This window comes from Neurospora tetraspora, assembly GCF_033439725.1.
Source record: "Neurospora tetraspora strain CBS 560.94 chromosome Unknown B0H65scaffold_7, whole genome shotgun sequence".
Classification (NCBI taxonomy): domain Eukaryota; kingdom Fungi; phylum Ascomycota; class Sordariomycetes; order Sordariales; family Sordariaceae; genus Neurospora; species Neurospora tetraspora.
In genome coordinates, this window is record NW_026944389.1 from 2,561,932 (window position 1) to 2,575,561 (window position 13,630).

At 53.9% G+C, this 13,630-nt stretch overlaps 5 protein-coding genes across 5 annotated transcripts; 2 read left to right on the top strand and 3 right to left on the bottom strand.

Annotated features, from left to right (window-relative positions):
• Positions 1–239: 239 nt before the first annotated feature.
• On the bottom strand, positions 240–960 carry B0H65DRAFT_297016 (uncharacterized protein). Its single transcript, XM_062823097.1, has 2 exons — positions 959–960; positions 240–895 (listed from the first exon to the last, which is right to left on the bottom strand). Exon 2 carries the CDS (start codon positions 808–810, stop codon positions 439–441), a length of 372 nt encoding a protein of 123 aa, XP_062678689.1. The 5' UTR covers positions 811–895; positions 959–960; the 3' UTR covers positions 240–438.
• A 735-nt stretch (positions 961–1,695) lies between these two features.
• B0H65DRAFT_297097 (Metallo-dependent phosphatase-like protein) lies at positions 1,696–3,428 on the top strand. Its single transcript, XM_062823099.1, has 4 exons — positions 1,696–1,880; positions 1,965–2,088; positions 2,151–2,241; positions 2,318–3,428. Exons 1-4 carry the CDS (start codon positions 1,864–1,866, stop codon positions 3,349–3,351), a joined length of 1,266 nt encoding a protein of 421 aa, XP_062678690.1. The 5' UTR covers positions 1,696–1,863; the 3' UTR covers positions 3,352–3,428.
• Positions 3,429–4,582: 1,154 nt separating this feature from the next.
• B0H65DRAFT_433439 (uncharacterized protein) lies at positions 4,583–5,451 on the bottom strand (the record flags this gene model as incomplete). The annotated part of the gene is made up of 4 exons (XM_062825070.1): positions 4,583–4,652; positions 4,767–4,949; positions 5,059–5,078; positions 5,401–5,451. Coding segments are annotated over 4 exons (324 nt in total), but the record flags the coding sequence as incomplete, so codon positions are not given.
• Positions 5,452–5,611: 160 nt separating this feature from the next.
• On the top strand, positions 5,612–7,317 carry B0H65DRAFT_297102 (ribonuclease III domain-containing protein). Its single transcript, XM_062823100.1, has one exon. The coding sequence runs from the start codon at positions 5,921–5,923 to the stop codon at positions 7,235–7,237; it is 1,317 nt and encodes a 438-aa protein (XP_062678692.1). The 5' UTR covers positions 5,612–5,920; the 3' UTR covers positions 7,238–7,317.
• Positions 7,318–8,921: 1,604 nt separating this feature from the next.
• B0H65DRAFT_297193 (acyl transferase/acyl hydrolase/lysophospholipase) lies at positions 8,922–11,743 on the bottom strand. Its single transcript, XM_062823101.1, has one exon. The coding sequence runs from the start codon at positions 11,565–11,567 to the stop codon at positions 9,060–9,062; it is 2,508 nt and encodes an 835-aa protein (XP_062678693.1). The 5' UTR covers positions 11,568–11,743; the 3' UTR covers positions 8,922–9,059.
• Positions 11,744–13,630: the final 1,887 nt, after the last annotated feature.

A 13,630-nucleotide genomic window follows, 5' to 3' on the forward strand; every position in this document is an offset into this window, starting at 1 on the left:
GGAATACCTGCCGGTCTCATTCTTCGATGAGCTCCAATATGCTGTGAAGGGTACATGTAGTAATCGAAGTTAGCCATTTTGTATGGGCAGAGGACCATTCGAGCCCAATAGGGTGCTGATTGGTCGAGCTTTGCTTTCCTCGCAAAGGCGTATCCTGAACCGTTGGTTGCTGAACAGAAGGCTTGTTTTGTGATCAGCCAACAAGCCGTCCGCCTCTTGATCACTCACTGCGAGCAATGTGACCTGGGAAACCTGATTTTCCAAAGACCGAGGAATGGCCAACACCATCATGACTCCGACATATGGCCCACATCCGTGGATCGAGCAGCTCGTATGTACAATATTGATGACGTACGTCGTCTAGTTACAGAGCGTATATTATGGGGTCATTGCGATGCCCGTTCCCTCGGAGATCCAGTATTGTGTACGGCGTGATCATCACCTGTCGGACGGGGTGGAAGAGTCGTTGTTATTGTTGTCTTTGTGAAAGCCGAGCATGCTACCGAGCACACCCCCGGGCTTGGGCACCGGGCACTCTCTCTTCAGAGCTCTTGCCCTATCTGCGTCGCCAGACCCAGGCTCTGTCTCGAACTGCAGAATCTCGTCTTTGCCTTCGGTATTTTCCACGCGTCTCCGTCTGCGTCTCTTGGGCTGTCCGTCGGCAGACATATCTCCATCGGCAAAGGCAACCCTGGGGGCGGGACACGGCAGGATGTGAGGGACGCCGACGACGAGGAAGCTGGCCACAACAGTTGCTGCGAAGAGGGAGGAAGTCATACGCGACCTCGGGTGGAGGTGAGGCGGTGGCATGATGAATTGGTATTCGGATTGGAGGGCGGACGGGGCAAAATGAACGAGAGAGGTCCAGAGGGAGCGGGGTCTAAGTTCAGGGGAGCTTGCGCCAATTTTTATCAGCCATTGAGGTTCGCATTTTGGGCTCTGGGCCAACGGTACTCACTCGTGGCTTTTGCAACACTTATAGGACCATTATGTGCTGGGAATAAACCGGTCCCTTTGATGTCATAAGATTGCTGAGGTCAACCTCAATGTGCAATGCGGATGTCAGGGTAAGGTACCACGCGGGTGGGCGGGTTCCTTGTCAAGGTCGTTGGGCGGGCTGGACCGTGGACCGTTGTCGTCGAGCTTCGGGAAGATGGAGCTTCGATTGCAGTTCGGTTCTTAAAATTATTTCGTCAGTGGACCCCTCACCAGTGGCAGCTCCAGCTCTCAGACTCCCTCAGAACTTCAGTGGGCAGCTTCCTGTGCATCTTCGCTCTTGCACTCGCTGCCCCAAGCTTCCCCACGGTAGGTACGTACCTGAGCTCGTCTAGCGCCAAAATTTGGCCAATGGCGGCTAGCGTGTCGATAAGAACGCACGACCCATTTGACATTCGCTCTCCCCACCAGACAGGGATTTCTATGGTTCACTTGGCAGTTCCAGGTCCCTGGGCTGGGCCTGTCGCTAATGAACTCCTTGCTCCCTGCTTCTTGCTGGATTGGCGACCGCTGCCATACCATTCTTGCCATTCTCGAGGTTGTGGTTTCGCGCCATTCCCAGGCTCCCGTCGCAAAAAAACAGCCGCCAGCCTAGAACACCTCGGTCCAGTCAAGATCATCCGCCCCATCCACACGACATCATCACGACCGATCCCTAGAGCGCTACCATCTGTGCTTGTTGCATCTGCAAGACGGACCAGCAAACATCTCGGCATAGCATGACACGAAGCTGACGCGACCCTACGAGACATTGCATTCGATTCCCACTTTCATATACAAGTTTCGGCCCGGCTTGGTCTTCCCGTTCTGCGCGGCATCCACTCGCATCAAAGCAGCATTACTTATTACTGATAAACTTTCACAACCATGAGTGATCTGGACAGGTTAGTGCCCTTCGGCTCTTGCGACCGGGCATACGAATTCCCCGCCGGCGACCTTCGTTCGTGATGCCTGACCTCTTTGGATAGGGCGATCGCTCAGCTGCGAGCATGCCGGCCAATACCAGAATCAGACGTCCGCGAGCTCTGTCACAAGGCACGAGAAATCTTGATTGAAGAGGGGAATGTAGTCACAGTTAATGCGCCGGTAACGGTATGTCTCGAGCTCACATAACCGAAATGAAGACGCACCGAATCTGACCAAGCGGCAACAAGATATGCGGAGATATTCATGGCCAGTTTCACGATCTCATGGAACTATTCCGCGTCGGCGGCGATCCTCCCGATACCAATTATCTGTTTATGGGTAGAGTTGTCCTTGGCCTGTCATTCCTACCACCGAGGTCATATTAAGCTGACTGTTCCATTGTCGGACTTGGCAGGCGATTTCGTTGACCGCGGCTTCTACTCGCTCGAAACATTCTTACTTCTTCTCTGCCTCAAAGTTCGATACCCCGACCGCATGACCCTCATCAGAGGCAACCACGAATCACGACAGATCACAACTGTGTACGGTTTCTACGACGAATGTTACAGGAAATATGGCAGCGCAAATGTTTGGCGTTACTGCTGCGACGTGTTCGACTATCTCGCCTTGGGCGCTATCGTTCTCGGGGCCTCCAATACCATCTCACCAAGCGCCGGCGAGTCCAGTATACCAACAACACCTGAAGGGGACGAGGTGGAAATCGAGGTGTGCAACGCACAGGGCGAAGTAATGAGCAGGTTTCCTCGGCCCAACAACGGTACAAACAGCGATTTACAGAGCAGGACCAACGGGATACCACCACCGAGTAATACAGGCCCGCCTGGTTCAGGAGCGTCGGGATCGAGCAGAGGAACAGTGGGCAACCCAGCCGGCGCCGTCCTTTGTGTGCACGGCGGTCTTAGTCCGCTGATAGACAAGGTTGATAAGATCAGGCTTCTCGACCGAAAGCAGGAGGTTCCTCATGAGGGTGCTATGTGCGACCTCTTGTGGTCCGATCCAGACGAGATTGACGGTTGGGGGTTGTCGCCTCGGGGTGCCGGCTTCCTTTTTGGTGCCGACATCGTCAAGGTATTCAATCATCGCAATGACCTCAGCCTGATCGCCCGTGCCCATCAGCTGGTCATGGAAGGTTTTAAGGAAATGTTTGATGCCAGCATCGTTACCGTTTGGTCAGCGCCAAATTACTGCTACCGCTGCGGAAACGTTGCTGCACTTCTTGAGCTATCGGAGGACGATTCGGGTTTGGGCGTGCTTGCCCGCAATAACGGAGATGTCAATCGCAGCGATGGCGGTGGAGGTGGAGGGCTCGGGGAGAGTGAGCCACAACCGATGAAGGGTCCAGCAAGGCGCTACCGTGTCTTCCAGGCGGCTCCTCAGGACTCGAGGGGAATGCCGGCCAAAAAGCCGGTTGCCGACTACTTCTTGTAAACCGGTAGCTAGGAATCGTCGGAATACGTTGTCCTAGGATCGGTCTATCAAAGACAAGTGGGACGGTGTCAAATACGATGTGTTGCCGAATTTGCGTCTTACTTTGGGATATTATACCCCAGCGTCCTGGATTATGGGTTTAAAGATTTTGGTTCATGAAAACGCAGGAAACGATGTGGATTGTCTTGTTCCGGGGAACATTGGCATAAAGTGCGCGGGACAAATCGATTCGATTTGGAAAATAAACTGCCGAATAGATCTGGCATCCCCCAAGACCGTAACTGTCCAGAAAAGGCGTGATTCGAATTTTGGGTGATGGCGATGGGCTAGCATTCCTTCCTCCGGCCGGCAGGCGTTTATGGTGTCGGAATTGGTGTGATCTTTGTACCTCGTCATAGGAAAACATAACGGCTCTTGAATCAACTACTAAAATTCCTGGAAGAACGCTCGGCAGTCTCACTTTTTGGCCCCAGAACCGATGAGTATCAGTCAGTCCTTACCTTTACGTATGCTGTTGTCTGCGGACATATGTATTCCGATCCTCAGATGTGTTGCCATCGAGTCTTCGGGGGCCGGTCATGCGGAGATCCGGAGCGAGTAGGCTACGTAGAAGCCGGACTGTACTCATCGACGGCATCTCGGGCCCCGGCTGATCGGATTCGGACGGGCCCAGCTCCATCCGGTGCGGGTCCTGCTTTTTGGTGGCTCCCGGACCAGGTCGCCGTGTCCGGTGGCTTGATCCCGAGTCATGAACCGACCGAAAAGCTCCGCACAACCAGGAACTGAGTTCCGTAGAGGCCCACCTCGATTAAATAGACAGTCGAGGTTTCCACAACAGCTTACCTTGCTGTTTCTATTTACACCAAACACGGCATGCGAAAGGCATGATCTAGGAATGTTCACCATTCAAAGTCACGGAAGGGGCTGCTGTCCTTTGTGAGATCACTCGTCGCCCGAGATGGTTTGAAACGGTAAGAGTAGTTTCTCCTCTATGATCCATAACAAAACTGAACCGCATCAAGTTAGCTTAATCCACGATGCATCCAGGCTTTGGAGCAACCAGCGCAAAACAGAAAGCGGAGGGTAACCGACGTTCAGTGTGTTCCAAAAATTGTATTACTACCGCCACCGGCCGGCCTCAACCAAGCCAAGATGTTCTGTTATTCCATCAAGACTTTGGAGCCATTGTACTGTTTTCCCCGACGGCCGATGGCAAGACGTGTCCCCGAATCTACTTCTTCTCCTGCGTCGTCCCGTTTTCCTTTTGCGCCCGCTCGTACTCGATAATCTGTCTGCTCCAGCTGGTGTAGTTGAAACCGTTGCGTTAGCTTGAGAACATTCCCGCGGTGCGCGCCCGCGAACACGTTGCGCATGCATGAATAAGTTTGGACGGGGGTCTGTCTGCCTGGACATACTATCTGCTGGGATAGAAGCGACCAGGCTCGGGCATCTTGTGGCGGTACTCCTTCTCGGCGCTAAGCTTCCAGACTGCGGCAGTGATGAGGAAGACGACGCCGCCGAGAACAGCCGTGTTCTTCTTCCAGTTGGCCGGCTGAGCGTACCAACCACCCGAAGGCGACCAGACGTGCTTGGGGTAGCTGGAGTTAAGGGCGAGGCAATGATTAGGACGGATCGATGACACAACACGGGCTCGGTTGGACAGAATGCGCGGAGGGTTTGCGCATGTTCGAGGACGATAAAACTCACGGAACTTGGGGACCGCCGCCCTATAGATGGGAAAGACAGTTAGCAGACGCAAAACATAGTAATGATGACGGCTATTCTAAGCAATTGGATGGATACGCACCATTGTGACGGAGTTTTGGGGTGATTTGGTGAGGTAGGTTGGACGTTGGACAAGGATTCCTCCTCGCAGTCAAGCAAGGCCGGTTTGTATCGTCAACTTGTTTGCGATGAACTGCGAACAACAACAGTGGTGATGCTACAGCAGGGAACTGTTTAGAAAGGACGAATGGTTAATCCGCCTAGGCTGACGAGGGGCTAAATCGCATCAACCTCCAGGCCTAAAAGTCACCTTGTCGTCCTAACCGGGGCCGAGGGCGCATGCGGCAGGCGAGCGGCGGGCAGCTCCCGCTTGTCCCCACGGTGCACCGCTTGCTAAACAGACAGTGTAGATAGTGGATCGCGGTTGAAGATGGATCTTGTGGAGACCCCTCACCGGGGCAACAACGAATTATGTCAGCCGGTTTTTATGGCTCGGTTTTGGGGGAGTGACCCCTGCGCTTGAGCACTGATTCACGGCTGTGGGTGGTGGGCTTGGGTGGGCTCTACGTGTGGTGAGCGTTCAGATTGGAGAACTTTTTTTTTACCCGTGTTCGACGGCCGGCCGAGTCTGAACGAGAACCCATCCGATCAACGCGCGACTCCGACCGGGACCCCGAGCAGCTTCCCACCCCGCGACCACCGGCTCACCACCTGCCCGTCCGATTTCCCTCACTCCATCCTATCCTTGGCAGGGCCTCCAGACGGCGCACACTTACGGAACCTGGGCCCCAGCACGTCAGCATCCGGTTGTCGAGCCGACCAGCACCCATAAAATATATCGCCCATGAAGAGGATAGCAACGCCCAGCTTGACGAGCCGGCTGCTCGTCGCCGCTCGCTCCGGAGTGTCGCCCGCCACCGCCGCCCTCCGATTCCGATCCGCAATCTCGGTACGATCGCAATCGACAGCTGCCCTCGCCCAGCACGATGCATCCCACGACCTCAACAATGACCGGTTCCCCCCTCTTGAGCCCCTCCCCCCCGCAGCCGAGTCCCTACCGTCGCCCCTCCCCGAACGGGCCTTGACCTCGGCCAAACTGGCCGCCCTCCACGCCCGTTTGAACCTCTCTCCCAAGATTCCCCTACAGACATTGGCAAGGACACTGGTCGACGCCTCGGCCGACGAGAACCCGCAGTTCAACAACGCCAACCTCGCCTTCGTTGGCCAGACCCTCATCAACTACCACATTGCCGAATGGCTCCTCTGCAAATACCCCCGCCTACCCCAGGGAATTCTCTTCGGTGCCATGAAGGCCTATGCCGGACCCAAGCCCTTGCTCCAGATTGCGCGGTCATGGGGTGTTGATACCGCCGCGGTGCCCGGCGGCGAGGTGGATCCCGGTCTTCTGCAGTTCGATGCCCTCAAGCCCGGCATCTCCATCACAAATTTCGGCTACAAGCGTACGGAGCTCGCGTACCTCGAGAAGTTCAAGTGGCGCCGCGGTATGGCCTCGCGTGTCGTCCTCGACGACGACTTCGGTGATGTCGTGCGCAGCGACCCCAAGGTTGCCGCCGACCTGGAGAAGGCAATGGAAGAGCAGGATCAGGACAAGACTCCCGACGAGGAGGAGGCCGAGATGGTGGCCAACGAGCAGGACCAGGACGTGAGCTACGACCGCTACGGCAACCCCGACACCCGGGCCGCTGCCGAGCGGGCCCACGCCTACTTTGTGCGCGCCGTCGTCGGCGCCATCTACGCTCACTGCGGCCGCGAGGCCGCCAAGGCCTTCGTCAAGGCGCACATCATGTCGCGCACCCTCGACATTGCCAAGCTCTTCGAATTCAAGTACCCCACCCGCGAGCTCGCCGCGCTCTGCGCCCGTGAGGACTTCGAGCCCCCCGTGGCTCGCCTCCTCTCCGAGACGGGTCGTCAGTCGCGCACCCCCGTCTTCGTTGTCGGTATCTACAGCGGCAGCGACAAGCTCGGCGAGGGCGCCGCCCCCTCTCTCGACCACGCCCGCTTCAAGGCCGCCATGAACGCCCTGAAAGCCTGGTATCTCTACAGCCCTGGCGAGACTCGGGTACCCAGCGACATGCTGGAGGAGGGTGCCAAGCCCTGGACGCCAGCATACATTGATATGGGTGAGGTTATCTCCCGCTAAGTGAGAAGGTTGGAACGCGGAGCAAGGCGGCGGACAGCAGGGGAGGCAGTAGAGACAATGGGAAGTGTGTGAAATGAAAGGGAAAAGAGAGAAGCAGGTGGCCTGCTTGAACTCTCGATTTTTTTGGTTGTGCGGCCCATCAACTCGGATAGGTTACCCCTATGGAAATCGACGCAAGAGGATTGATAGGGAAACAATAACGAGTGGATTCTGGTGGTGTGGCCAAAAGCCCCGCTTACCTTTCCACTCTTGTCCTGTTGAGAGCGGGCAATTGTCGTCCTGCGGAGGAAGGGGATTTAAAATGGATGGTTCACTCTCATCCGTTCCCTTTCCTTCCATTGTTCCTTGCTCTTTTTTGCCGAAGACGAGATGTTGTATACAGATTTGCGCGCAACGGACATACATACATATACACACACGCACGCCCCCGCCACATATACCAATACAAGGGGGGTTGGGACGGAACTGGGAATGAAGAAGGGCTGGTTGGTGGCTGCTTGGCTTTGCTTTCGAGATGGAAGACACAATCCTCCTCGGAGGTGGCATCTGTGTCTTTCTTTCTCAGTGTATAATATCAAAAAGTAGCCGGGGCCAGGGAGAGGGAGGGTAAGATCATTTGTATGTGTAGCATTAAGAAGTCAAATTTTTACGAGGCATCAACGAAGTACATGACATGACAACATTTCCTCTGATCTGTGATCAAAGAAGGCCAGTTGGAGGCGCGAGATGAGGTTAAAAGAACGAGGGGCAAAATTGCGTGATACATACTCGATTAACCACTTGCTCGTATCACGACACGAGGAGTCAACGGCGAGGCATACTTTTCTCTTCTCCGGTTTCCTCATTACCAGATTCACGAGATCCTCATCACCGCTGCGCATTCAACTCGTGATATCCGTGACATGGCATACTACCCGAAGAGCTAAACCACAGTTCTCCCTTGCAATCCCCTCCATTTTTCTTCGTCCACTACACAATCCCCCCCATTCACTCCCGTCCCATCTCTCGCCCTTCCACCTCATCCCAGCTGTCTAGAATTAATCTCTGGCATTGAGGGGAGGAGGACGTATAAAAGGGAAGTTGGAAACAATTATCACTCTGCATGGATATACAGCCGAGATATGTAAAACCTCAGTCTTATTTGAGTAAAAAACTATACTCTACTCATTTCAACAAGAGAAAACCTCAACACACTCAGTCACCCCTTTCCCTACACGTACCAAAAATTTCCCAGACACTGCCCAATAATTTTACCAAAAACCCTTGCCAGTTTCTTTTTCAATTTGGGATTCTAATCACTGCTATACCTACCAACCTAGTGAAATTGCTTTGAGGGGGACAAGTGAACTATGAAAAGTTCTGTTAGTTAGGTGTTTGTATTAGCAGCACCCGGGATTTTGTAACGTATTGTAAATATGACCTAGTGTCACGTTTGAGAAACCCTTGACGCGAAGGGAAATTTGGAAATCATTGTAAGCTACTTGAAGGGTAGAGGTAGTTTTGGCCGTTGGAGTGGCCGAAAGTTGGTAAATTTTGTGAGGACCCATAAAACTTGGGTACGTGTAGGAAAAGGGTGAGTGCGCCAAGGTTTTCTCTTCAACAAGTACATTAGGTATCTCTAGTAAGGCCTCTCTTGATCTTCATGTCACAACCTCTCCTGCTCATCCTACTTTGGGGGTATAACCATCCATCTCTATCTCATCCATCGTCATGCATCCCATTTTTTCGTAACCCATTCCTACTAGCTCCATCACAGAACAGTAACCCACGAACAATCACTCGTCTCTCAAATCAACAAAAAGAAGAGACACAACGCGCTCGCTCAACTGAAGTGATCACCCTCGCCCAACCTACCCTCAATCCCCAACCCAACCCTCGTCCTCTGCCTCTCCTCCGCCATCCTCTTCTCCCTCTCCAGCCTCCTCTTCTTCTTGCGCTCATACACCGCCCTCACCGTCGCCCGAATCTTCTCCTTCCCTTCCTCATAGTTCGCCCTCGCGAGCGCAACAACCTGATCAACCTGCTCCGGCGTGTACACAAAGTTCCACGTGCTCATGTAATCGCTCGAGGCCGGATCGACGGAGCCGGGCACCTTCTCGTTGGCCAGGAACGGCATGTAGACGACCGCGATGCCGGCGTCTGGCTCCATGAGCTTCCACGACGAGCTATCGTCTACCGGCGGCGGCGGCGGGTCCTCGGTTCGTCGCTCCTGGGTCGTGCCGACCCAGACGGTGCAGTAGCCGAGCTCGTGGGCGGTTTGGTCGTATTTCTCCTGCTGGCTCATCAGGCTCTTGTCGCTGCCGCCTTCGGGCTTTACGTTGGGGTCATCAGCGTGCCGGGTGGCTTGGTCGGCTTTGGCTTGGGCGAGTTTGTTATCGGCTTCGGCTTCTGTGGCTTCTTCGGCCTCCTTCAACTCCTTGGCGGTGGTGGAGGGCGATGCGGAGGGCCTGGGCCAGCCGGCACCTATTGGCCATCCCTTGATACCCCTTTGCCTTGCATAACCCTCGACAACGGAGAGCCAGTTGTCCGTTTTGATGTCGGCGGAAGCATCAAAGGCCACGATGATATCGACGTTACGTCCTGGCCGCAGTAAGGGATATATGGGAAGGTTGTTGGACATGCCAGAGTCCATGAGTTGGATATAATCGGACTCGATGGCAAGCCGAGGAACCGTTCTTGGAAGCTTGCCATTCATTCCGTGGATGAAGTTCGGGATGGTCGCCGGGTCGATCGGATGGACCTTGCTTAAATCCTCATTGTGACCCCAGATTAAGTTGTCTACTGCCTGGAAACCACCAAGACTCTGGATCAAAGGGCGGATTTCCCGGTAGTAATGGCTGAGTGTTGCGCAGAAAGCACTGCCCCATATTCCTAGGAGTACGGGTAACCGAATTTCGGGAAGGTAGAAGCCTTCCGTCGTGGGTAGATTGACGCCATTTTGAAACCTCCTGCCCATAGCCCAGGTCGGAATACCGGCAGCGAACTCTTCGCAGAAAAGTTCAAACGGAGTCATCTCAAACCATTGAAACCATGCTTCTTTCTTGGCCTCAGCTTTGGCCGCCTCTGAAGCATGCGACTGCTCGTTGCCGGCTTCGTCAAGCTCCGGAATCTCGTGGCGCACAGCTGTATAAATGGGCATGGGATTTTGTCCGTACCGAATGTACTCTTGTTGGTGAGATAGCTTGAAGTCATGTGCGTTGACGCCAAGTTCTCCCTTGGGAATGAACAACCTAGCTGCTAGCAGCAGCCCGTAGGCGTCAACGAGCCCAAAATCAGCTTCTGGATCACCCTTCAGCTTTTCTACCATGGCGGTCAGCAGTAGCTTGTTCGTAGGCGCAGACAGAAGAGCTGAGAAGGCGGTAGGCGGGTAGGCAATATGGATTCCGAGACGTGCTTTCAAGTGGTTAATAGTTCGCTGGAAATCGCCGCCTGAGAGGGAGGAGAAGTACAGAGACTGAAGCCAACAGGATCCACTGACGCCTGATGTATACGTGATACAGTCGAAAAGGCCGTCCTCGGCCGCCGCCATATATGATCCGGTTCCAGCGACGAGCGCCCTGAGGCCACCACCAGAGCCACATATGGCGATGGTGGGCACGTCTTCGGGGTTGATATCTTCCTCTTTTATGCCAAGGTAGTGAGCCAACGCGACGGCTGTTATCTTTTTCCTGCGCGCCAGGAAAGTTTTCTCTTCGTCACAGAGGTCCTCCGAAACGCGGACCTTGGCCGAGTACTGGATTTCAGGATTTATGGCAGGATCGCGGGCCTCCTCCCAGATTTCAGCGGCGAGAGAACCTGGGGCCATGTTGAGCTCCCGTTGGAGCTTTCTGATGTAGCCAGGAATGAGTTTGGACCACTCGGGAAGCACCAGATCGACCAGCTTGTTGGACAATTTGCCTGCCTCGGCCGAGGTCATGGCCGAGAAGCCTTCAAAGCCATCGACGAGTTTGGACCAGGTGCCATGGTCGTCGATCTTGCCGTGAGATTCGACATCCTGAGCGGGGAGGTCTGTAGCGCTCGATCGGTCTGTCTTCGCAGTCTTGTCGGTTGAGTCGAAAGTCTGGAGAACATCAGCCGTCGGGTTGAGCGAGAAAACAAGCAGGGAGCCGAGGAGTACCGCCGAGAGGGATCGAGGGACCCGGGTCTTTGATTTGGGCTTGTTGTCGCCTGAAGCGAAGAAGCCATGTCGGGTCTGTTGGAAGGGCAGCAGGGAGGGTTTCGTTCTCGCCGACGTTCTCGAGATGGCGCTACTTTGTGTAAGAGACCTTGCCAGGAGAGATCGGCGACCCGTTGATGAGATGGCGAAGGTCAATTGGCCCAGCCGCGCCATCTTCGCGGTTGCTGGTAGGTTGCTGTCCCTCCGCTGACAAGGCTAGTGGAAATGTCGAATATGCGATGCGGCGCGATCTGCGGGTTGGAATTGGAGTCACCAATGTTAAGTTGGTGTCGCGCGGAGTCTCGAATTACTTGTAGAGGGACGGGAGGTAGGAAGGAACCTGGAGTCCTTTATCAAAGGCAGGTCTCGACACGATACTTGTTTGGTTATTGCTCCCGATCAACGACTACCATATTGGCCGAAAAGCGCCGGGTCCGCTTGACGAGCGAAGTTGGTTTATTTGACGAGCTTCCTAGTCTTTCCGTCCAAGTTCCATCGTCGGCAGCTTGTATGACTGTATCAATCGGTTACGGTAGCTGATTCCACGAGCTGGAGTTTGGAGTTGATTGTGTTGCGATTCTGACATCATAACTATGGGGCTTGGAAAGTTGGAGGGGCCGGCCGTCTGTTAGAAGGGAACAGAAGGATACCACCCAGCGACCTGTACCTTCCGTGCTAGCCCGATAAGCGACCGGTAACATATTCTCAGTGTCCAGTGTTCAGTCCCAGATTATCTTACTTGCTCATTCGGCAAGAACCTGAAGTCCCTGGTATTTCACATGGCTACGTACCTTTTGCCCGTCCATTAGCTCAGTAGTGTCGGGAATCACTCCGGAGGTTCCAACTTGCCAACTTTCTTTCCATTCAACGCTGCAACTTGGATCCAGCCAACGTGAATGTGTCGACTGTATATGCAAGTATGCATCTGCCTACTGTCCATCCGTCCTTCTTTCAATGATCAGACGGGAAGCTTATCGATCAACTTGCGCACTGGTCCACCAATAGACGTGCGATGTGACTTCTCGGGAACACCCGCAGTATCGTCCGAACGTTCGAGGAAGACTTCCAACTTTCGCTTACAAAACAAAACGAGTGAGGAAGTGTGTTGTACACCTAGATATGGTCGAGTGGTGGAATGTTTCAAGGATTCTCAAGACGTTGTATTCGTCGCAGGTTTCTGGAACCGAAAAAAAAACACGAAGAAACGAAGTGTCCAGTCCAGCCCTTCCGGATGTGGGGAAGTTGATTCGGGTTGTTTCTTTAAAAAGCCAGCGGCTCCATCCCCGTTCGCTTGTTTTGGAGGACGGGAACTGGAGGAGCTTCCATGATGGAACTGGGGTTTCTACACCCACACAGGGTGTCAGACCATCAGGGGCATCTCGCAACCGCATCCACATGGAAGCCCATGAGCTGGACAGGTATGGATGAAGCTCTGAAACTTGGGAGACGATTCAGAACGGTATATACCAAAAATCGACGGATATGTGCCCAACTGTCCAAGCCACACCATCCCCAGGTTTTCCAATCATGGGGTATCAAGGAGGTTCCATCTGTTGCTTCTCTGATCCTATCTAGGGTCTCCGATGATCGACCACCGTGATGGCCTTGAAGAAAAGTGGTCAATGGCGACCGCACCGATCAAAATGTCCAGCCTAACTCACGGGACACACACCAAGCACGGCGACAATATTTGAATGCAAGCGCCCGAGGACCTTCCATAGTGTAGTAGCCTGACTGTAGCCACCATGTCTGTTTCATTATCAGGCGGAAGCAGACGTAAAATCAACACACACAGCCCACAAAGACAAGCAGATACTGTTTGCCCTGGGTGAAACAGTCGCTCGTCTGGTTCCAAAGTCGAGTGTAGGTTTTCTAGACGCGCTCAAACCTAGCACGTGCCCGAATATCACGAGCAGCCAGCCAGACAGCCAAGTGTCAAATAGAGTTGCAGAGAAGCGCGAAACACATCAAAATCTGAAAGTGCACCGGGATTTGGTCTCCAACAAATGCACGTAATTTAATTTTAAGGAGCTCCCTGGCTCGCTCCAGTCATTGTCACGTCCGTGCTAGTACAGTGCGGACATGGCAAATTGAGCCGAGGCGTTTAACTTTAATGTGTTACCTTTGTGGTTACTCCTTTCTGCTTGCTTGTCAAATGTTTGCTCGTTGGTATTGCGTTCTGCCCTGGGCGCTTAGTGCAAGTCCTAGGGCCAACATGATGGAGTAGTTGTAGATGG

What these genes read in the sequence shown, in the direction of transcription:
- B0H65DRAFT_297016 (XM_062823097.1), bottom strand. Translation starts at nt 810, where the DNA reads ATGCCACCGCCTCACCTCCACCCGAGGTCGCGTATGACTTCCTCCCTC.
- B0H65DRAFT_297097 (XM_062823099.1), top strand. An exon ending in CAGTTAATGCGCCGGTAACG is followed by an intron (nt 2,089 to 2,150) that starts GTATGTCTCGAG and finishes AGCGGCAACAAG; the next exon opens with ATATGCGGAGATATTCATGG. An exon ending in TACCAATTATCTGTTTATGG is followed by an intron (nt 2,242 to 2,317) that starts GTAGAGTTGTCC and finishes CGGACTTGGCAG; the next exon opens with GCGATTTCGTTGACCGCGGC.
- B0H65DRAFT_297102 (XM_062823100.1), top strand. Translation starts at nt 5,921, where the DNA reads ATGAAGAGGATAGCAACGCCCAGCTTGACGAGCCGGCTGCTCGTCGCC.
- B0H65DRAFT_297193 (XM_062823101.1), bottom strand. Translation starts at nt 11,567, where the DNA reads ATGGCGCGGCTGGGCCAATTGACCTTCGCCATCTCATCAACGGGTCGC.